Genomic DNA, 24,302 nt, shown 5'->3' with positions numbered 1-24,302 from the left:
TTTTTTTTTTTTTTTTTTTTTGAAACTTTGTGTCTCATCTCTTTCTATTCGTGCAGAAAGAATGTTATTCAAGAGGCATCTTCCTTTTATTTTCCAAGCCTAATTCTTTCTATTAGATTTACATGTGTTAAAATGGTTTCTCCCAGGTCACTGAAGACATTGTGCAACAAGTGAAAAACATGTCATGGTACATCACAGGGGCTATAAAGCACTCTCCCTTATGCCTCCATCCTCTATTATGTTCCATGAAAATTTGTTCACCGTCACTATGCATGCCTTCTCCCTTGTCTCAAAGTATTTTCTCCATTCACTGGCTGAAATCAAGGTGAGTCTTGCAAGACACTGTAATACTGTATTTCTAAAGAATCTTCCAAAGCATATTAATCTTCTGAAGTCTGCTACTCCACCCCACGAACGCTGCAAGCGTTACAGGCACATGCTTGCGTTCATTGTGCTGTTAACCCAGAATCAGTCCTTAAGTAAGGAACCTCCAAAACGTACACTTCCTGTGGTGATCAGCCTTGAGTTAATAATACTGTCACCTGCCCTTTTCTTTACTGTTTTGCTGAGTGTTTCCAAACAGCAGTTTTTACTGACATTTTAAGGGCTCTGGAGAAAAAAAAACAACACAAAACTTGATGCTTCTGAAGGCCAAGAATAATGCTTCCCAAATACTGCCTGGGATTTCACTGCTTTAACAAAAGAAAAGCAGTACTTATAATTAATATGCTATGCTGACTAGCTGCTGCTTCATTATTTTCTCTTACCTATATTCCAATACTTTCTCTTTTTAAAAATATTATTCTAGTAACTCTATTGCAATGCAGGAAAGAGAAACATGGCTAATCAATTTAGATCAGTAAAGTCATGACAAAAGCAAACTTTTTGTTTGAATAGTTTTTACTTTTAATAACCAAGTGTAATGGAATTAACCATAATACTGATTTATTTGCTTCTGATTACAGATTACTGATGAAATTTGAGATCTCTGAATTCCAAGTGATCTGCACTACACAGAAGCAAACTATTATTTTCCAGACTCCCAAAGCACAACACATACTGCATCTGTAAGAGCAACCAAGTTTGCCTAGCCAAGAAAGCCTTTCATGTACTGCTTTTCTTTGCAATTCAGGATAAGCAAGCACTAAGTTAGAGAACGGTACAAAGGCTTTAAGTCACTTGGTCCTATTTCTTTGCACTAAGTTGGTTGAGCCCAACAAAATAGAAAAAAGGCTGCACAGTGGCCACATGCCTTCCCCTCCTCCCCCCCCCCTTTTTTTTTTAAATTAGAGATCACAATCTCCACAACAATGGGGTCAAACTCCATCCCAGCTACGCTGATGGAAGTCTGGATTAACGGCAACTGGAATGCAGACAGATAAAAACAGGGAACAAAGAAAGAATGAGCAGGCAGACTGACCAAAATAGCACTTCCAGGCTGCGCTGAAGGCCAGCCAGCCAAGTGAGCTCTGCTCCAAATAGTGAAGGAATTAGTACAGAGGGTTTTTTTAATGATTGCATTCTCCAATTAATATTTTCTATTTAAAAAGAACACCTTTACATTTTCTATTATACACACAAATTAGATGGCAATTGTGAAGAAAATTGACTAGCAGTGCTGTTCCTTACTAGGTCTACCAAACATTAGGTGGAATAAAGACAGCTACACCCACAGCTTACAGATGCATCATTAAATGCTCCCTATTGTATTTGCCCTCGCATGATCACAACATTTTGTCTGTAATTCCACATTATCAAACCAATTAATTTCACATTAAGCAAAAGGTAAAAATCCTATTATTGAAATATCTTCAAGTTCTTTCTGAAAAAAGCCAAAAGCCATTAATCAAATGGTAAAGTACTATTAGTGACCTATTTTTAGATTCCTTTTATTATAGAGGAGCTGCTGTATGCCAGCTCTGTGTGATCTGCCAACTCTCTTTTTCTTCCCCTTAAACAAAACCTAAACAAACCTAGCTAGTAGATTCTCTTTATAGTACAAACCCTCCAAATGTAGAGCTACACGTATGTAGCACTCAGCAGAATTACTGAAGCTCAAGATCAGTTCTTCTCCTTACAAAAATACATATAGATCGCTATTAAAAACCAACACAGCATCACAGTCCTTACCAATGTCCTGAGTGTCTTGGTTGCTCTGCCTAGTTCTCATCTGTAGTTGGAATTTATGCTGGGAAGAGCAGAGATGCAAAAGGTACTGGCAAGTCTTACTATTGTCAGTCTGAAATGCATGCTTGATACCATCTGACATGTTCTGCAAAGTTATTTTCTTCTTCTACACAATGGAGAAAGAAAAAAGTTGAAGACAATTATTTCTTTTGGCCTACAAAGAATTTTGTATTTGCTTGTGCACAGTTACAGCATTCAAACTTTCCTGAAGCAAAATGCACTGATGGGAGAGATACCTGTTAAAATAGGGGTTGAAAGTAATTTGAGATTTACAAAGTAGCATTTTACTACTTCTGGGCTAGATGAGATGGTACTTTATTATTATTTAATCCGTCTCTGTTACTGATGACTAATGACAACCAGTACTATTACATTTTGCAGGACAGGGTTTTCAAAAGCCTCTGAGGAAGTCACAAGGGGTGCTGCCACTCAAGAGGAAGAGAACTAGATGCTTATCTAATTATGAAATCTATCAGTTAATGTTCCAGATCTTAAATTTATCTTTTTAGTAACTTTTAAACTTCAGTTTACCAATTCTAGTTAAAATGATATCACAGACAAAACAGGCTATAGCTTTTCAATAAGGTATCGGAGTTGGAAGTACTGTTTTCAATACCCGTATAAAAGTAAGCATTTGAAGCTCAACACCTCATTAAACACTGACACATGGCCACCAGATTAGTGGTGTACCCACTAAAGTTGGCCGGTATTGTCCTGATCAAGTGTCAGCCCCTGTCACCCATTATTGTTTAACTTAACTACTCTTGGAAACACAACAACTTAAAAACAACATAGGTGCATCTCCTAGTTACACTGAGTACTGGCATTTGCCAGTACCCAGTCCTCTAATGCAGGATTCTCACTCTGGTGTTTCTTCACTACCCATGTCTCAAACGGCAGCATGGGCAGGTTGCCCAGAAATTAAGTAAATGGGCAGAGCGTCTCCCCATGCTAAGAGAAGCCCTTGATCTCTCTTTGTAATAGCGCTTTCCTTAGAAGGCAGGGAAGCCACATTTCACATCAATACAGATTTGCCAAAACACAGGTGCTAAACTCTCTTCTGAGGCTGGAACCTCAGCAGCACAGAATGCAAGCTCATAAAAAGAAAAAAAAATAAAATCTTTAAAACATTAAAACTCCTATTTCAATCCCATAATACAACACAGCTCAGCCACACAAAATGTAGTCAGATCACGCTGTAAAACAGCAGCTTAATTTGCAAAAATAACAAACCAGTATCTAGAGATACAAATATAGACATGTGCACATAGATAGAGGAAAAGAGACTGACTTACACTAAAGGATATTTTCTTTGTCTCTCTCCATGGGAAGCGTAGTACAGGTGTGCGGGCAGCATTATGAACTTCAAAAATAACAACTCCTTTGGAGCACACTCCCAGAAGGATACCTGTTTGGGATCTCTTCTCAGGCAACACATGATGAAGATGAACCCCATATTCTGTGAGCCGCTGACACAACTGTACAGATCAATGCAATGAAACTTCTAAGAATATGAAGTTAAGGCTATTACAAGTTTTTTATACCTCTAGATAAATATTATACCTCTATATAAATATTTTAATACATGCATATATATATGGATTTTAGAAAAAACGATTCTTCTCTGCCTGGTGATTCCGCTTATACAGTTTACAGATGTTACAACAGAGACATGTCAGCTGCTCTAGAGGGTTATAAGTCTTGATAGTATCTCTTGACCTGCCAAACACTACAGCAAAAGAACCTAGCATTTATTAAAATCAAACAACAAAAGCATGAATCAAGAATGCCTGTGAGTAAATCAAACTTGCACAAACCAATTGTTGGCAACAAACTGTAACTAGCCAGATGCACTTGTTATTGACACACTTCTTAAACACAGAATTAGATTAACACTGCAATTCTGTGACCACATTAAGGCATCATAACTGCCAAAAGATGCACTTTCACTCACTCTGCACTCCCAGTCATTCATTCCTGCTGTCTCTTCGGTACTGGCATAAGGGATTGATGCAATGAATGAATTGATGTAATGAAAATGAGAGAATCTAACTGCTCTCCCCACCCCACCCCCAGTCAGACTAGGTTTAGCTAGGACCAAGTCCCCTACTCTCGTTCTCTGTAGTTAAGTTACAAGAACACTTCTGCCAAATGAGCAGCAGCCTTAGAAGGGGCAAAGTCAGCTGAGTGCCTCTTCCACCACCTTCTCAAAGAGACTGTGGAGCTACAGTGTGACTGTGGAATTGCAGTGTAATGGTTATCTCCAGTGTCTCAGCAGCAAACCGTCACCCCTCGAACTTGTTTGCAGCCATTGTATCAAGGCAGGACCTGATCATTATCTCATGAGCAACAGCAGCAAAACCCATAATTACATTTTTTTAATAGGTCCTTTTAGAATAAACCAAATACATCAGTGATTATTATCGTTTTTCTATCATCTTACATAGTATCTGCACAAGGAAGTCTGCTTTTGGCTTGCTTCATACCAAGCACCATAAACAGTATTAGCTGTAACAACACTTCTTATAATTTAAATATTTTTTTTTTCTCAACAGAAAGAACAAAGGACGTAGGGAATGCATGGTGTGCTGCCTCATAATCATAGCTTCCTTCAGAGTAAACACAAGGATCAATAGTTGCCTTTAAACTAGTTTGAGCTAAAGCAGGAAGTCTACTGATTGGAAAAAAATGAAAGGACTTCCTTCCTGTCTATTATGATTTCTTTTCACTTGTAATGATGCGTCTTTTGAGAAGATCTTTTCAGCTTTCTTCCTTTCAGTGTTATTCACAACCTGAGCCATTTTCCTGTGCTTCCGCTTGAAGTCCATGCGCCCATGTTCCCACAAGGAATTTCTTAAGTCACAGATTAAGGAAGCAAACTGCTGCCCACTTACCTTCAAAAATTCCAACTCTGTCTCTTTTTCAGATGCACCCACATAAGTGCTATGCAATTTTGGCAGCTCTTCCTTGATGTAGGACAGATCTAGTTTCTCCATCACTCTAGCCGGGACATAGTGTTCTAGTCTGAAATATGACATGCCATGCACCTACAACACGAAACATCTTTGTGATGGCATCTCCATACACTATTCTATGCACAAATGAAGCATAAACATTCATTTCACAGAGAATCGTACATTACAGCTGAGTAAGGGGAGGGATTCAGAATCTCAACCCTGACCCAGAGCTTAATTTCACATATGGTTTCTTCCTATTCAAGCCTGACTCTACTTCCACTGAAGAGAGAGGGTTCAACATCCAAATGTTAAACTAGCTTCTGCAACAGCCCTGTGTTAGAATAAAAGAAAACTTGCCCACAGCGAAAATTGCCAACAGCGTATCAGCTGAGCTTCCAGTCCAGGGCAGAGTTGTGAAGCATGTGTGGCAGCTCACAGTCCATTCTTTAATTAAGTAGCAAGAACACAGTTTCTCAAAGGTGAAATTGATGGTGTACCTCTGCCTGGTAATCTCCATACTCAGCTTGGAGAGCTAGGGATGCTAATAATAAGGCTGTCTCATCATCACAGTGCATCCTGTCTTCCAGGATGTCCTTCCGCAACTGTAGGTAATACTGGTGACAGGTCAGCGTATGCCTAGAACAGGAAAACAAAACAAAAACCACAAAAAAAATCCACACCATCTTTGGTACTCTTCCTGTTATAGCAAATTTCCAGTATTTGGTTAATATCCAATTTCTGACAATAAATTTAGGGCTTAAAAGGTTAAAAAAAAATTCATACACTCACTGTATAAGACTGACATCATCCACAAAAAACTTTATGCGAAAAAACAAAGTGAAGTTGACAGGGGGCTTGTTCTTTTTCTTCGGTTCTTCTTTCCATCCTTCTGGAGCTACTTTACTTAGCTTTATGTCAGGATCAACGAAGAAAAACTCATTATCTGCCATGAATGTTAAAGAGAAGCACATGGGTAAAAACATTAAAACCAAGTATTTTCTCCAGCTGGAGGATCAAGACCAGATTTACAATTCTGAAATTTGAACAGTAAGGTTTTCTGTTGACTAACATGGCTTATAAGCACAATAGCTATTAAAAGGAACACTGAATAAGGGAAGAAGAAATAATTTTATAGTTATCCCAAAGACACGGGGGGCGGGGAAGTTACCTTCCGCGATAGCTACAAAATAGGAGCTAGGGTTTCTTTGAAAATTTCAAATTTCTTATCCCATAGGAAATCCAAAATCTGTCATTTCTTCCCTCCCTTACTACTTCTGTCCCACTTAGCCTTGAAAAGATTTTGCAGAAATGTTTCTAATTTGCCAAGAGCATCGGGAGCCTGCCATGGATAGAATAAGCTCTTCGGCTGCTAAGGGCTTCTATCTCATGCCAATATTCTGAGCGCTACAGGCCTGCAACAGCCTGTGAGATATGCTGACAGGAAATTTGGGTCTGAACACATTAGTTCTGCCATAATAACCTTCTACCCGGGGGGGGTGTGGGGGGTGGGGTGCGTGCGTGCGTGTGTGTGTGTGTGTGTGTGTGTCTGTGGGGTGTGGAATTCCAACTTCTGGTCTGTTTAATAGCGAAAAATTAACAGCTCGGGAGTAAATTCTTATTTCTTAAGGCAACTCCCTCTATACCAAGGGCCCTCCTATGCATCCCAACAGGTCTGCCTCCACAAGAGGCTGCAACATTGCCTAGGGCATATTAACAGAACCCAAAGCCCTTTCATGTCCTCTGAAGGGTACTAGTCAAAGTGAAGGCAACAAACAGCAGGGAAGAAAACTCGGCAACCAAAGGGAAAAGGCTGCCCAAGGTGAGCTGCCATTACTCAGGCAAACATAGAATTTTATTGTGCAACATTGTTCTTAATCGAGGAATGTATTTTGCCTCAATACAAGAGAGTGTAACTCAAAGTAAACACTTTGTAGACGCAGGCAGTCTCCGCATCTCTTTTCTCAACACCATATAGCTAATTCTTCTTATTCTGTACCTGTCAACTCCATCAAATCATTATTCTTACCTCTAAAAGTAGCCAATCCAAACAAGTGATGCTCCACCAAGCCAATATGGGCAACAACCATATCAAAGACATCTTTACATATCGTTTTGGTATCACAGGTCAGCTCCAGCTTCTGCCCACTTAGAAGCATCACATTTACTTTTCGCCTGGTGTCATCATTCTTCCCTTTCTTAGTCTGCATTTTGTGAAATAAAATATCCCAACATTCACACTTGTGATAAAAGCGCATCTGTTGGTTTATCATACTTCCCCTGTCACTGATTGCTGAATAGCCCCTTTCTTACCAAGATAGACTTCGGTAGATCCAAGGAGATGAATGGCTCAATCGTCATTTTCACAAACTCGGGGCCAAAGAAATTCTGCAAATCACAAGAGTATGAATGAACACTGTGTTGCTGGAAGAACAGACTGAGGCACAGTTAAGTCCTGCCCTCCAAATGCAAAAGAGAAACCAAAGGCCGAAACTAGAAAATTGTACTGAATTCCTCCCATGAGCTGGTAAGTCTAAAGAACCTGATTTTGCCAGCATGTGTACCAGATACCACTGGCAAGCTACAGTGCTGGTGACATTATCACTCTGCATATTTTCCTTCCTTTGCTGGGCAAAAAGCCAACACTGTAATATTATTTGTCTTCCTTTAAAATGCAGGGTGTGGGTTGCATATTGGGACCATCTGGGCTTATCTCAGTAAGCAACTGCCTGACATTACTAAGGTTTTCTGCATTGGTGGCAATTCCACCTTGACAAATCTCTGCCTGTGAACACACAAGTCTCATCTCCTGAAGACTGAAATGTTTCAGCATAATTCTGTCTGCTGGGTTCAAGTAGAGATCCTGGCCAATTTCTGTCTGCCTGTAGACAAATAAATGTTCTACTAATTCACCCTGTAAATTATAGGAGGTTACCTGTCCAAACTGTTAAAGGAAGTCCTCTGCACAATACCCACTTCAATACCACATTAAAAAAGTGGCCCAAGATTCACCTTTTTGAGGTAAAACCTTCAATGGCTACTGCCTACTACCTACTGTGTACTATATGTAAAACATCCGCACGTAAACCTGTTAAGGGCTTGGGGGAACCAACCTGGTTAGTTAAAGCCTACGTGAACTAACTGGTCAGAGTGCTATGGACTGGAGACAGATACAGGAATATTACCCTGGATTAGGACAGCAAATTCACCTGAGTCTTGTTTCAAGTTTTCCCATCCTTAAAAAAATAAAAATAAATAAATCCAATTCACTGAAAGCAGCAGCAGGGGGCACCAAGCCATCATCTCTTCTAAACATCAGCCATTCTATTTACCTATACCTCCGTCTCCCTCTTTGTAATCTTATATTTCATCCACATACCAAGACAGCTAGGAAAGGAAAGGGGAGTTTGCATGGTGATTCAGGGTGAACCCAAGGGCCAAATGAATCCTCCCTGCCTTTCTTTACCTTCCCAACTTGTTCATTTAATAACCTTTGAAGTTGGTGGGACACATCCACATTCCACTAAGAGAAATAAATGCAAACCAAGGTGGTTGAAAACACCACAGAATACAGGAGAAAACTACACCTTGCCTTTGTTAGGATGCTATATTGTTTAATTGATGCAATCTTTAGTCAAGGCTTGCTGTCTGTTTTAGCATCTCTTGATACCGGCTTTAGGCTACGTAGCCACTAATGCCACAAAACCTCAGAATTTTACCCTGTAAGTGTAGGTCTTTCCTATCAGGGCAACACCAAACACCTAGTATTTAATCTGTTAATGACTGTTTAATACAGGACCCAGTTTATGAATATTAGAGTTTCAGTCAAGACACTGCTCTGTTTCAATGAAAATAAGAGTTCACCTGAGATCAGGGCATTACCCTCAGTTTTCTTTGTGTCATGGCTGTTTCCAGGGCTATTTCTCTCAGCGGATCTCTGGTGATATCAAGCATTGAGGACCTAATTGCATCTCCTGGGTAGAGGTTAGGTCGGGACTGCCTGAGAGCCATTCTAGCTTGCAGTTGCATCATTTCTTCTTCCTGACGCTTTAGCATCACTTCTTGACTTATTAGATTGCCTTCAGATGGTGCTTCATGTTGCCTACGGTATAGTCAGAGGGGATGAAAGAATTTAGTAGGTATGCCTAAGACATTCTGCTGCTTTAAGCACTTACCTAAGTGGAAACCCAGAACACAAAACCTAATTATCAAATACTACATTAAACACAACATTTATTCAGCAGCCAGGAGGTTAGCACTCTACAGCAATCCATCAATATAGAAAATGAGCAAACACGCCAAGTTTCTACAGCTGCCTGTCATTTATTCATATGAAAATAAAGGCTCAGCTGCAGTCTAAAAAAATACTTGACGCTACAAACCTAGTGAATCAGTACAAAGCCAGTAAACACACAGGAGGAAGAAAAATATTAATGCTTTGAAAATATCTTAATTTCTCTGTTCAAGCAGGGACTGTGAAAAAGGCATGCTCTAAAACATGTCGTTAAAGAAAAAACTAAAATAGTGGACTTTATATAAGTAAATATTGCTCCAATCACTTCCTCTGTAGCAATTCTTTATGAATTCTTTGCGCGGCACTATTTATTCCCTGATTTTTCCTGAGCAGTAGCATAGCTTGAAATATTTATATAAATATTTTATATGTATCAACATCCTATATACTAAATTATTCTAAATATCATACACTAATTTTTCATCATCTTATTTTGCTGAAAAAAATCCCTTTTCTTTCAAATTCCTAAGAATGGCTTGGTTGACACAGCCACCATAAAAAATAAATTAGAGTCTAAATTAATAATCCAAAGGAAAAAAAGAGAAAGACAAACAAAACCCTCCATCAGCATTTCTGAAAAACAAAGCAACCTATCCTCCAGTTCTTTTCTCAGCAGGTATGGATCCCAAATGTCCTACCAATTTTATTCTCTGTGGAAGGAAAGAAATCCATGTCCCATTTTGGGGGAACAAAAGCCATTTTTTATTTGAAAATCAGGAGGTTTGGAAACGTGAAGAAAGGAGAATTCCAAGAAAAATAAAACGAACTTCCACTTCCCTTCCCTGTGACCCATGCTTACATAAAAACACCTTTAAACCCCAAACTAAATATAAACCAATCAAGGCTTCTTTAGAAAACCTAAAACAAGAAAAACAATGTTCTCCCTCTGCTAACATAACTATACAGAGGCAATTTTTCAACACAAATGGACAGGGGAAAACTAACAAGACTTTCATCCACCAGAAAACACTTACAGCAATTCTAAGCTAAATGTTAGTTTAGATGGTACACTGGAGTAATGAAAAACATGAAAGAGCAAAGAAAGTGTTTTGAAGCCTGCAAATCATTGAACTGAAGTTTAGGAATACAGATAAATGTACAGTAAGTCCTGCACTGACACTGACGTACAGCCCTTTGTAGTAAAAGGTAATCTACAGACTTTTAAAGACATTATATTTATATACCTACTTTTTAAAAGAACCTAAAATATGTTTGGTGAATGATAAATCAGTTAATAAACTATGAGAAAATGCACCTGTCTAGACAGTACAGTTGTCTATGCTAATTAGTGGACATGATTTCAAATTTTTTTTTTTCCATCTTTTTACAGCAAAGTTTCTAATGAATGCCAATAGTGTGAACAGTGCACTGCATTCTCTTAATTTTTTTAATACTAAAGTTTCATTGGTTAGCATACAAAACCAGCATTAAAATAAGAAGAGTTATGTTATCATGAGAGTCCAAACAATAAAATGCCCCTAATGCGCCACAAACTGAGCAAAACAACACTGAAGTTCCTCAAATGGAATTTCAAGGAAGATATAGGGTAGTAACAGAAAAATGTATTAATGTGAGCCCATTATCCTTTCCATTGTGCAGGGCTTTCATAGCATTGCTTCCCTTCTCCTTCCTCTGTTACTTTCTGCAACAGACTTAATGTGCACCTAAAAGGACAAAGTAATGAGAAAAGGCCTGCAAAGACTTGTGCACATGCTTAGCTTTTCACCAAGAGGAAGCTTATTAAGATCAACATATGTGGGAAAATTCACAATGAACAAAAGTTAAATACACCCACGAGCGCCCTTCAGATCAAGGTCTAAGGATGGGCTCTGAAATAAAACAAAAACAAACACTTTCTGAACATAAATATCTATGAATTATCAAAGATGATATGAAAAAGATAGACATGTTGCAACTGGCTGTATCTGAAAACACTTGCTAATGCGAAAACCCCTACCGCAGAAAAAAAATTTGTCTTTTTAATAACATACAGCTCTCTGCAATAGACAGAATCATAAGTTACTGTGTAAAGTATTATCATTATGTTGGTTTATAATCTTCCTTGACATGTATTAGTTTATCTGAAAATTGGGGCGGGTGTGGGGTGCCCAGGGAGGAAGCTCAAAAACCTAATGCTTTAAAGATTTTCCTAACTTAGTATATAAGCACTATCACCAACCAGAAATCAGCATGCTTCAGCATCTTGGGTAAGTAAAACTAACTCTGGCTTGGTCAGACTGACAATTTTCTATGGAGGGTATCAGCATGATTCACTCTTTAGGTTCTAAGACAAGGAATGCACCTCATTCTACAGAAGACGAGATACTGTTGACAGATACAGAAGGTAGAGTCCTTCTGTGAAGTTCAGAATATGCAAGTATTATTACTCCAAGAAAAAAAAAAAATCCAAATTACATTCCTAACAGTTAACATCATAAAAGTGTGTTTCCTATGGTACTTCATCAGACAAGTACTTGGCTGCTACTCTGTATTGTCATCAATGTCTGACTGCAAACCAGAATCTCACAGTTACTTATTAACCTGAAGATGGTAGTTGAGCAGTCACCTGGAAGGCTGACTCCTATAAAAGAGGGAAGTGAATTAACTCCTCACCTATTGTACTTACCAAGAAATTAGCAGGTATTGGATCAGAGAAGGAAGTTGGAAGAAGGGAAGCAGGTAGGCATTCTCTAATGATTAGTGCAGTGGAAAGGTCAGGAATAGACTGAGAAAGACGGGTGCCTTTTGGTAAGGTAGGAAGGATATGGAAATGAAATCTAGTGGAAGGAAAAGGCAACAGAAGAAAGAGATCCATGTCAGCTGCTGCTCCTAGAGAGAAAAAGGAAGAAATAGTGAAGGAAGGAAGGAAGAAAAAAAAAAAAGGGGGGGACAAAAATAAGGAATACAGGAAGCAAAGAGGAAACAGACACAAGTATCCATTGCCATGAAGAAAGCATTCCAAGAAGTTTAAAGGATAACAACAGTCACAGACCACAAGAAGGGTTTGAGTGTACTCTGAGAGTACTACTGAAAAAATCTATGGCTTCTGCTAGTTTAAGGGCAGGCCAGCCCACCCAAACAGCACAAGTCATGCTGGCTGATAACTCTGAACAGCTTCACTGTTTTTTTATTATTGGCGACAGACTCCCAAATCCAAATCCTCCTATTTGATTTACAACTCAGCTTTACAAGGATAACTCCATGGATAATTAAGCAGACTGCCTCTAAGGACATGCCACAGGAGCAGTAAATTTAATATGTATTGAAGTGCAGATGGTATCTCTGAACACACAGAAAAACACTGAAACATGCTCCCAAGTGCTGATGGAATTCAAGTAATGGATTAAGTTGCATACACTTCCCCAAACCCTGAAATCAAACGACAAGCCAAAAAATGTAAGCTCTGAGAATCTGCTCCTTGGAACTACTTGTTATCAAGAGTTTTACTTTGAGAGCTTATATTTCTGAAGCTTTAAAAGCCATGGTCTTCTGCAACACAGGACATTTTAAAGCAGCAACATGCAATGTTCTGGATAAAAATATTAAGTTACTTTCCTAGAAATCTCCCTGCTTCGCTAGCTACCATCTTTGATGGTATTGCTTTTTACACTTGTTAGCCCTGGAAAGTTTTAACAGCTGTTGGAGAGAAAGAGCACGCGCGCGAGAGAGAGAGAGAGAGCACGCACTGTTTTCTATTCAGCTCACATAATTAACAGAGATATTATCTAAGTATTATTTTAGGACCAAATTCTGCTTGTGGCTGCTTTCCTGTTTCTCAATAGGTCTACAAAAAAAAAAAATCTAGTAAAACTAGCTTTCAGGAGTTTGGCCTCATTTTTCCATCTTGGATATACTTACTAGTCTGGTACTTAGATTAAAAAAAGCTTTTTCACCTTCTGAAAATGGGGGAACAATTATGAAAATCAGTAAAGAACTATCTGTGGTAGCTTACCATGACATATTTGTGCAAGTGCAGAGTGGTATCTGTTAGCAAAGGCACAGAGAGGAGGCCAAGCAGAAACAGGAGATTCAAAAAAATACTAAGCCTTGAAGTAAGGCTGTATAGTTACATACATGTGAAATTCATTCCATTACTAAGCACAACAGGTAAGTCTATGCTGCATTTACAAAAGAATATTTTCTTTCTAGATTTCACGCATATACAAAATACGTCCATTCAAGGTACCAGTCTTAACAGAGCAATATAAAGTAAAATAATGTAAAACAAACCATGAGAAAGTATGTACTGTTTTACCATGGCTTTTTCACTTGCATAATAGGCCCGATTCATTTACAACAATGTGACTCATTTACATACCACATACTACTTTCTGTTTCTGAAACATTTTGTAAATAGAAACAAAAGTTCTCTATCAGCATCCGCAAATTACTGCTGTTTTATTTTGAAGCATAGCTACAGTGTTGAATTGGCAACTTTCCTCGGTTCAAGTCAAAGAAGAATGAAGGTTGACTTAGCAGTATTCACCAAAAGAAAAAAAACCAATGGCAAATAAGTTAAAAAAGCTATACAATCATTCTGTACACACAGTAGTAATAGTCTACTTTGCCATTTTAGTGTGGTGCTAAGACAGTATAAAATGCAAAGCAGAAATTTACAGCTCTTTAACCAGGTTACAGGAACATAAACCTGTAACCCGAGTCCTTGCAAATTTGCTCTAAAAGCTCACACACTAGCCAAAATCCTCTTACATCAAGTCAGGCTGGATTTCTAAGACTGCTTGGACACTGCAGTTCAACACATATGCTATTACATGAATAGATACCATATTCCTGCCAACAAAGCAGCATTGACCCAGCTAAGCAATGCCTAATACTTCTCCCATGCAAGAAACGCCAATATATACATTTCTAAATGACTTTACGTTTTTCAGGCAAAGTGCAAATAGTAAGAAAACCAATGCAGCTGCTCAGCAGATCACCAAAAGCTGTAAGATTTCCAAGTAAGTGTTCTCTTGTTCATCTGCACTCAGATCCAGCTTATCTGAGACCCTGCCTTACTCAGATCCATGTTAAGGCACACAATACAGTGCAAGGAGCAGATGTTAATTTATTTTCATCTCCATGTTCAAAGCATGGCTCTAAGCCCTACTTGCTGCACGTCACCCTATATGTTTAATGAACACGGAGGACACATTTGACAGCCTTGCCACATCACAAGTGAAACAGTTCCAATCTTCAGACACCTCTAAATTTCTTTAATAGGATAGAGCAGGATTCCCATCCAACTTATGCCAAAAACATATAAAATATCCCAAAATACTAAGCACAGCAGCAATCTTTCTCCTGATATACCCCAAACAAAACAAAAAGCTGCCGAGAGAAGGCTTTGTTGTTGTAATGTGGTGAGGGAAGAGGGGAAAAACACGTGTCTTTTTTTCCATTTTCCCTTACAACAAAAATTATTTGAATCATTTTGATAAAATATTCCAAGGTGATTCAGCGTCTGGCAGAGACTAGAAGAAAATTTTCCATCCAAAAGGTCAATGGCAATAAAAATTCTCAAACATGTAGAATGGAACCACTCTCAAAACCTAACAGGTATGGTAAGATAGGCTTCTGCTGTACAAAGATGCTGTATTAAGGTGATGTACAAAGCAGAACCTACTTTTTAAAGCAATATTGATGAACGGCACTTGAAAAAATAAAACCCAAACAGACGTAATATTCAAATACACAGCACAGCAAAATAAATTTCAAAAAGCATAAATTGTTACTGAATTGGCCTGCCTAATCAGTGCTGAGGTATTAAAAAAAAAAAAATCCAAACACAACAACATAAACTAAGAGTTTGCCAGAATAACCAACCAAATGTATGGCTTTTGGCTTATTTCAAAGAAATAAGCATGCTATCATTTCCTTATTAAATGAAAAAAAAGCAAATCAATCTGTATTAATTATTAGAAATATTAATTAAATTAATATGTATTAATTTATTAAAAAAGTATAATCAAAATCAAAATTATTAAATATTTGCAAGCAGAACATAGCCCCTGACCTTCTGACAGATATAGCAACTTGATAGAGTACAACCTAGTCTCCATTAAATATGGGAACTGAATTTGGACTCCTAACTGGTATACACCACAGTGCCTCACGAGACTTTTACTTCAGAATGCAATATGTAATTCTGAAATGCTATTTTCTTTCAAGTACAACATGCCATTTTTTAACCTTAAACAGAAGCTGGGATGGGAGTGAAAAATTCGCTTGCAGATTTAGAATACTTTCTTTGATAAAGACAAAGCACTCCAAGACATTGTTTTCGCAGGGTTTACCTTGCCCTCTGAGAATTAGCTTGACTTGATGTGGAGATATCATCAGCACCTGGCAAAGCACCACTGGCATCATCTCTCTTGAAACCTTCATTTCTTCTCACTAGCAAACCAAAAGACAAATTAATACTTGACTGGGCAACAAAGCACACAGAGTAATCCCGTCTAAAAATCAAGGATTTATCAGTCATATGAGATTACTTAGAAGGAATCAGATTCATGTGTTCTGCACAATGGCATTACAGTATTAGACAAACTAGCATTATGAAGTTGATTTAAGTTTTCAAAGCAATCTTATAGTTTCCCCCAATGAAGATAGCTGCACTACACAAGTCCTTTGAAGAATACTAAGGAAGGCCTAAAAGAAACCACAATTAAACCCCACCCCCCAACTGCATAGACATCTTTCCAAGGTGACACATTTCTTTGTCAGCCATGAGTCGAGACACATACATGGCAGAGACGACATACGAAACCACTCCAGAACAGAAACAGAGCAGCTAGATAAAGTAATTATGCATCCAGTTCACAAGAAGGGAGTTAAGAAACCAGTATATTGCTGAGCTCCTGTGTTTAATTTTTGTCCCTGGAATTTGACTCCTCCTTATAATTTATAAAAAAAAAATTTTTTTTCTTTTGGCAATATACTAACCTGCTATTTGTAATAGTTATCTCCTTTGCTGGTATGTCTTCCTGTAGCAGCACCTGAGATGCTACACTTAGAGCTTGATTTTGCAAACTACCTGACTTTCATCTCTTACTGTACCCTCAGTAAACAGAGCTAGCAGGAGAGCTCTTGCAGAACACATTACAGCCACATTGATTTATAAATAGTTCTTTTTGACAGTCATTCCACTGAGTCCAGCAATACTACTACTAGTAGCCAGAAAGCAGCTCTCTCTTGCCTGTACAAACTTAGGAGTTGTTGACTTTGGACTGGAACACAAACAGCCTGTTCTAAATGGCAAGAAAATGAAGGGAAATGCGTTACAGGAGCCTTGCTAATTGTTACTGCTCCTTAGGCTTCTGGCTCAGTAAGTAGGAGGATAGACAAAGACAAGGAAGGTTGAGAGAGCAGCAAGTACAGGGAGGCTCGGTTGGAATTCTGTGCGTACAGAATACATGCGGTGCAGCTATACTCTAGCTTCCTAACTATTGCTTTCTTTCCTCATTTTCATCAAATGGTTTATCTCCATCACTTATAATGATTCTGCAAAGCTGTTTCATCAACTGTGCTCTCCTCTTGACTTCTTTTCACCATTCTAGCACTTCTTTCAAAAAACGCTCCAAGCATTTCCTTCCACGCTGTGCTTCCACCGTGTAAAGAAAACCCTTCCTGCCATATATCAGCAAACAACTTTTCATACAATCTCCTGCTTTTCCAAGCCATTGATTTCATAGAACTTACTTAAATTTATCATACAGTCTGTACTATGTACTACTTTTGCATTACATCGAAATCCTTGGCCTATAAATTATCAACCATTTAATGCTCACAGTAAAACCCACTGATATAAAAATAATTAAACCATGTATGTCCCATATAAAGCTTTTGCAATTTAGTGTTATTGTACACTAACAACAACCCGATCCTTTTTGTGCCTCTAAAGACAGCATGTTATTTAAGACAAGCACTCCAGTAAAAAGTTAACCATTTCCAGCTTTTCCTACCAGGTTCCCTTCCAGAGTGCTGAATGTCAAATTCATTTCTGAACAGACTGCCAATTATGCTGAACTGTACACAATGTTGTAATTACATGAGATCATTACAACTTTGTATTAGTGGTAATTATCAAGCCTCCTACTAAAGATGTAACTTCATATTTTGGGGGTCTATTTTTCACCGTGAACTTTTGTCTTTACATTTTTTGTTTCTTTCTTTCGGTTTTTGCTTGTTTGTTTGTTTTTGTTTTGTTTTTTAAACACAGGTCTTACCTTGCCTGAAATCTGGTTCCGAAGAAATAACAGATGGACTTTCACTCGAAGTACTATAAACGTCGCTGTGGTAAGATTTGTACCTTCTCAAAGGCTCTGAAAGTTTAAATCAGGGTATCAGAAGAGTAAGAGAGCAACAGTTCTAATTAACATTTGAAATCTTTCCAAAGCATTTTTAGATGCCTGTCTGCGGCTATGAGGTCTGAAAGTAAACACACTGTGGATGCTGTGCAGTCCCATTCTGTCCCTGCAGCCTGAGGGTTCCGTGGTCTGCCTGGCCTCTCTTGGCTATGCTAACGGAGCCACCTCCTCTGAACTTCTCTCTCATCGTCACTTCCAAGTTAAAACTAATATTTAAAAAACCAACAAAACCTAAGACAAAAACCAATCCCTCCTGCAAACAAAACTGATGAAAACATTTGGTGTGTACCTCTTGCATGTAGAAAGCAACCACCAGGACCCAGTCCCTGGTTCCTTCACAATGAAAAAGAAAAATATACACAGAGACAAAGCAAGAACTGGAAAATTATAATTCATTCAGCTCATCTTTGACATCCACAAAATATGATTAACAATCAATTAATAAGTCCCGATAGGATATTTAATTAACCAGAACAGCTACATGCATGTGATGAGAAATCAATACAGCAGTCTCGGTTCCTACTCTCAGTGGATTCTTTAAATAACATACTGGAGCAAAGGACTCCACAGAAGGGGTATGTACTTAACTTTTGCAACAATCTCCCAAAACTTTCCTATGCACAAGGCAACGAACAACCACATAGTGTACATAAAAGCAGAAAACAAGACAAAAAAGTCCCCATATTTTGGGATTACCAATGCTTCACTGCCTAAGTGAGAGAAAACTTCAGGTGTCTTTATTTGCAGAAGGCTATCTCTGTTCCAACTATAGTTAATGTTTTTGGAAACAAAAGTGATGATATAGAGAAAACACAGGTAACTGCTATGAAGACAAGTGCAAATCACTACAGCAAGGAATATAAAATGTAAGAATACAAAATGGGGAATACATGAGCAGATGAGTCTGGACACTGCAAAAAGGAAGTTGGAGGTTCCAACTTCCCACATCCAGAAAACAATAAACCTGTGGCATAACCTGTATTAGGTCAGAGGACAAGTTAGACATGCAGTCAACAGCACTACTCATTCAGACTTCCTACAGAAGCGGGGAAAACTCCAAATAGGAAAAAGGCATGAAAAGATATCAGATAATGCAGTAGACCAAGACTAAAGACTAGTTCATGTTAATTTTGGACTATCTGTTTCCAAAACCTTCCTCCTTAAAAGCCAGCATTTCCCCCATTTCTACCAGCTCACTTGGGTTGTGCAGTTCCCCACTGTCCCACCAAATACAAGATTGTTAAGAAAATTGGGAAAAGTAAGCAAAGTCACCAATCAACCCATGAAACCAACTGCTCCCACAAGCCCATCTCAGTTGCACAGTTTAGCAGCATAAACCCCAATTAATCCTAAGGACATTTCACATTACTCTCAGAAACGAGCAATACTGCTTGCACATTTGCAAACCAACCTACAGCAAGATGAAGAGAATTCACTGGGGGTGGGGTTGCTTCAGTCTTTCACAATGGCTACTTTCAGCGTTCTGGATTTTACAACAAAAAAATTTACCACCAATCTAGCAATTACTTGCCTAACAAGGGAAATAAAAACCAAATTCAGTGGGTAGCTTTTGGAAATGTATTTTTAAAATGCTCCCAGCCCTTTAAGTGAGGCATCAATCCAAACATGATACTGGAGCTACAGTACAGAAATGTTTAACTGAAAACAGATCTCTTCTTTCCCAGTAGTTTTATTAGCTGTAGGTTTTTCAAGTCTGCTAAACTGACTTTGAAGCAAGAGGATGGAAAGGGAACAATACAATATAACATGAGATTTTAAACAGATTTATTTTTTTCCACCTAGTCAGCAGCCTGGGCTTCCGGAATCACAGACAAATTGTGGCTCCATCCTGGTTCTTCGAGACATGAAATTTTGCAAAAAATAAATGTAAAGTGGTAAAACAGAAATATGCAGTTAAAACACAAAACAAGTGTTTGTATGTGGTGATGTGATATCTGACTCTGCAGGGTATTTGAATTCTCTTGACGCATCCTGTTAGCAGGAGTTGGCACCCTGCTGTAGGCCAAGGGGTAAGTTCATGAGCCAAGAAACACAAAGCAAGATTCCCAATCACTACTTATCTCAATGTTTTCACAGACCTCCACATGAGGCCCAGCTAGGTTTAAACCTATTCTCCCAGCATTCACAAGTAGAGACAGAGATGGGACCACCCTCCTTTCTTGTCACATCCTTCTCCCTAAGAAAGACCATACAACTTATCCCAATAACACAAGCAAAGATACTCTCCTCATCTTCTGGAGGCATTTTACAACCTTTCCACATGGGGCTGCATCAATGACTATCAGCCCGTTCAGCCTAGAGACAAAAGTTTAAAGGCAATTAAGAAGCTACAGCCTGAAATTCAGGATAAATCCTCTAGATTTTTCTTTGCTTTGCTCAGTTTAGGGAAAATATATACAGATGTGGAAGTGTTTGCTGCTGGGGCATCTTCTCTTTGGCAACCACCTTCCAGTTCTCTGCTGGTATATACACGTGTCTAGCTACACCCCCTACACATCCCCCCAACGCTGCACCTCCTCTTAACCAAACTTCATCTCTTGCGGGCCATAGACAGGATAGGCACTACAGACCTGCAAACATTCAATTAAATTGTAAATATTGAAACTACTGTATCCATAATTCTTGCAAAATTACCCAATTAACTTATGCTGTCTCCTCTCCTCCAGCAAATTCTCCTCAATTCTAACATACCATATTAGGATTTAACTTCAGAGAAGGCACTTGAATCATGTCCAAGCCAAACTTCTAATTAAGAACTGGTTTCCAAAGGTCACAAAGTTTCAATTCTGGGATCAAGTTAAAGTTAAGCTTTTCACACAATAGTTTTAAAAATGAGGACGAACTTCTAGCCTGTCTGGGTGGGAAGGAACTGAAAGATGACATCAATAAAAGCTGAAGACGAAAATAAAACAACTTATCTCCCATACTTACAATTTTCCCTGGGATTTTTGAATGGCCTTGGCTTGTTGTTTTGTTTCGGGTTTTTTTGTTTGGTTGGTTTTTTGTTTGCTTTTTTTTTTTAATTGTTATTTTTGGTGACTGAAGAGAGACTTCAGAATCGATTTAATTTCCAGAAACATCAAGCACATTGTAGCAAAAATTATTCTACCAGTTACCCTTCTTAACATTTCAGTGTTTAGATTACAGTCTCTTACCAGAACACTTCAAGTCATTTCATACCTTAGCAGAAAAACAAACCTGAGTTTAGGCATGTTTTAAAAGTCCATAACTAAAATGAATATACAAAACTTGTACTAATAATTTAAGTTAACACGTGGTAGCACCATGATGCAGAGATGAATGAAGCATTACAACTTGAAGAATCTGTGTTTGTGCTGCTTAGTGCTGCAGTGGTGCTTTTTCAAACTCCCTATCAAAGCCAGCAGAGCACAACTTTACAGGCACCTAACACAGCATAAAAATAACAAGACACACTGTTAACGCAAGGCAAGACATGCAAGCCCAGACAAGTAATTTACCTCATCTCAGCCAACTTCAACAGAAATCAGAGAACCACATTTAGCTTGGAATTTCATTATCCTGAACACATGACTCACATTAGATACACAGGTTTTCAAATACACATTATTACAGAATTATTACTGGCTGTACAGAGAAGAAGGAGGACAGAGAAGATGGCAGAGTTAAACAGGCAGTTCCATGACAGGGAGGGAGCTCGTTTGCTCTTTGAGGTTTGTTGGTGGGTGTCTCTATTACGCAAAAGTGTTACTATAATACTATTTAAAACACATTAACTGTCCTTTAGGAGAGGCTGGGACTTGCTTCTTTCACAAGAGTTTAACCAATAGGTTAGAGTCATATTTACTCTTCCTTTTCCTCTTTTCATCTAAGAAAACTTGAATTATAAGGCAGCATAGATTTAACAGGAAGAACGCAGAGATCCACAGTAAATCCCTGGTAAGGATTCATATCCAACAAGTGTACAAGGGAAACAAATCCATTCAGCCTTCCAGGGGAGCAGGCTCATTTTAACTTTCAAGATTTCCACCACCCATATTGTAAATGAAAAAGTTGTATTGCGCATGCAGCCCAAATCACCAGCCATCCAGGCGACTCCCTAGAGAGCCTAACCGACATCTGATACATAGGGTCTAGCAGGATCTGAGTGACAGGAAGAAACAGAGCCTTGTAAAATTGCCGAAAACACACAACTCTAGGGCTAGGCTGGAAAGGAAAACAGCAAGATTAAAAATAACTCCAGGATCTGGTAAGAACTCAGTGTCTTGTACTTAGAAGGACACCCTTCTTTTCTGGATCCGGATCATGCCTTCTAGGATAAGGTATGTAAATGGAAACAGACACAGACTGAAAGTATGGCCAATAAAGTTGTTTGTTTGTTTTAATTTATATGTTTTATCCAACTGAGAATGTAATGTGTTGACTAAAAATGGATAATACCAGACTGCGTGAGCTACTGAAAGCTCAATAAAGCAGATGCCACTTTGCTGTGCAATTATGGAATTGTAAGAGCTGTTTTACTACCTTATGTTAAACTATGTAATTCAGAACAAAATAATAGTGGCTGATACCAGAGTACTTGTACTTTACAGAAATCCCACAAACATTTCTTTCTTTTTCCTTGAAAAACTTCTATAGTGTCAGTAAAATTAACAACTGAAAGTTTTCTATCTAAAATAGTATCAGTCCATTATCCTACCCTTCAGCTTCATTAATACTATTTCCGAACATTGTTCTAACTGAACCTTATCCTTACTGGACATACCAACCACATGAGAATCCATTTCGCCACCACTGAATTTAAATCATACTGCAGCATGATCATAAGACATGTGTAAACTCAGCCTTAATTTGTTTTCACATGCAAATAGAGAGACCATTGTGGATGACTCGCATTTCCTCTGCTTAGCCTACACATGAACTGAATACATACAATTCAAGAGAAAAAGAAAGTATGCACACTTCATTGAATTTACAGAGATAAGTTTGTAAAGCAGCTGTTCCTCTTTTGCCCTAAATCCAATCTCCCATTTAACCCACTTCTACAGAAGCTCCCAAATTCAAATCTCTGGGGCTTCATTTGCTAGGATAAATTTACTACCAAGAGCTGCTGATTACCTGCAGAAATTTTCCCTTATTCAAAAATGCAGCTTCAAACTAAGAGAGCTTTTAAAATCCAGACATTCAGAGTATCCCTGACGGTAACTCCCCACCGAAACACATGCAGTCATAATATGGAAGTTTTATAAATGGGGTCCAGATGAGTCTTCAGGGTAAACACTGTTTTGTGAGATAAAGACACAGAAGACTTAGGAGGCAGAGACCCATCTCTAGAAACACAGAATATTACTGCCTCTTCTTGCAGACTGTATGAAGCAGAGAGCAATAAGTGGACAAAAAAAAAAGAGGACTTAATCATCTGGGTTTTCAGTCGGAAAAATCAAAGGTAAAAAGAGAGAGGGATAAACACAACTTGAGGCTCTGGGATTCACATGGTTCCCAACTGCAAAAACATTTAACAAAGGCTTGAGAATATTCCCAAACCACCCCCATTCCCCCACCCCTGGATTCAGCATTCCAAAACTTCAGCAAGATCAGCTTTTTTGGTATCCTCCCCTCTTTTTCCTCCCTGTCTGCTATTTAACCCACAGACAGCTACATTACTACTCTCCTAACTGGTTTTGTGCTCCTGTATTCCACCAGGACATAGGCAATCTTTACGCCTTGCTCCCTCGTGCATCTCATTTACAACATCCTCATAAGCAAAACTGCATATAAAGAAGAAGGATGCACATTCACTCAAGTAACACATAAACCAATTCACTTTGAATTATGCATACACCCAAAACAAGGTGTGGGGGGGAAGCTGCCTAAGCAAATAAAAGGGAGAGATTCATACGAGGCTACCATCTCACAGCCTTGTGCCTTACTATTGCGCCATTTGAAGGTAGGCCTGAGATACAAAAACTGAAGTGTGTTTACACTTCATAACTCTCAGAAGATACAATCAGTTTTGTGGGTGAGAAGGCAAAGAAAGCTGGGAGCAAGGGAGACCAGATGACACACGCTTTTGAGCAGCAATGCAGGATTGCAAAACGTAAAAGGTAGAATATTATTTTCTCTCTGAAATGGGACACTATCAGTTAGTGCCAAGCAACAATTTCCAAGTTTCAAAAGTACTACAAAACCAAAATCTGCTCTCCTGGTACAGATCTGCTCTCCTGCAGCCTATCAGTACTTAAAGGGGGCTTATAAACAAGATGGCAGCAAACTTTTTAGCAGGGCCTGTTGCAACAGGACAAGGGGGAATGGCTTTAAACTAAAGGGGGGTAGATTTAGACGAGATCTAAGGAAGAAATGTTTTATGCTGAGGGTGGTGAAACACTGGCACGGGTTGCCCAGAGAGGTGGTGGATGCCCCATCCCTGGAAACATTCCAGGTCAGGTTGGACGGGGCTCTGAGCAACCTGATCTAGTTGAAGATGTCCCTGCCCACGGC

The 24,302-nt window shown here is 38.7% G+C and overlaps 1 protein-coding gene across 1 annotated transcript in view; it reads right to left on the bottom strand.

Moving 5' to 3' along the window:
* Window positions 1-24,302, bottom strand: part of PTPN13 (protein tyrosine phosphatase, non-receptor type 13) — a 101,329-nt gene that overhangs the window by 36,006 nt on the left and 41,021 nt on the right. Inside the window, exons 8-18 of the mRNA XM_009280264.2 lie at window positions 17,664-17,759; window positions 15,737-15,831; window positions 12,002-12,009; window positions 9,024-9,243; window positions 7,455-7,529; window positions 7,171-7,345; window positions 5,934-6,087; window positions 5,642-5,780; window positions 5,082-5,234; window positions 3,483-3,665; window positions 2,131-2,293 (exon numbers count right to left, since the gene is read on the bottom strand). Of these exons, the coding sequence (XP_009278539.1) occupies window positions 2,131-2,293; window positions 3,483-3,665; window positions 5,082-5,234; window positions 5,642-5,780; window positions 5,934-6,087; window positions 7,171-7,345; window positions 7,455-7,529; window positions 9,024-9,243; window positions 12,002-12,009; window positions 15,737-15,831; window positions 17,664-17,759 (1,461 nt within the window). The remainder of the gene's footprint in view (window positions 1-2,130; window positions 2,294-3,482; window positions 3,666-5,081; window positions 5,235-5,641; window positions 5,781-5,933; window positions 6,088-7,170; window positions 7,346-7,454; window positions 7,530-9,023; window positions 9,244-12,001; window positions 12,010-15,736; window positions 15,832-17,663; window positions 17,760-24,302) is intronic.

The sequence above is a fragment of the Aptenodytes forsteri genome, unplaced genomic scaffold, assembly GCF_000699145.1.
Source record: "Aptenodytes forsteri isolate BGI_AS27 unplaced genomic scaffold, ASM69914v1 Scaffold227, whole genome shotgun sequence".
NCBI classification, from domain to species: domain Eukaryota; kingdom Metazoa; phylum Chordata; class Aves; order Sphenisciformes; family Spheniscidae; genus Aptenodytes; species Aptenodytes forsteri.
Note: the sequence above shows the minus strand (reverse complement) of the source record. Positions and strands in the feature narration are given on the sequence as shown.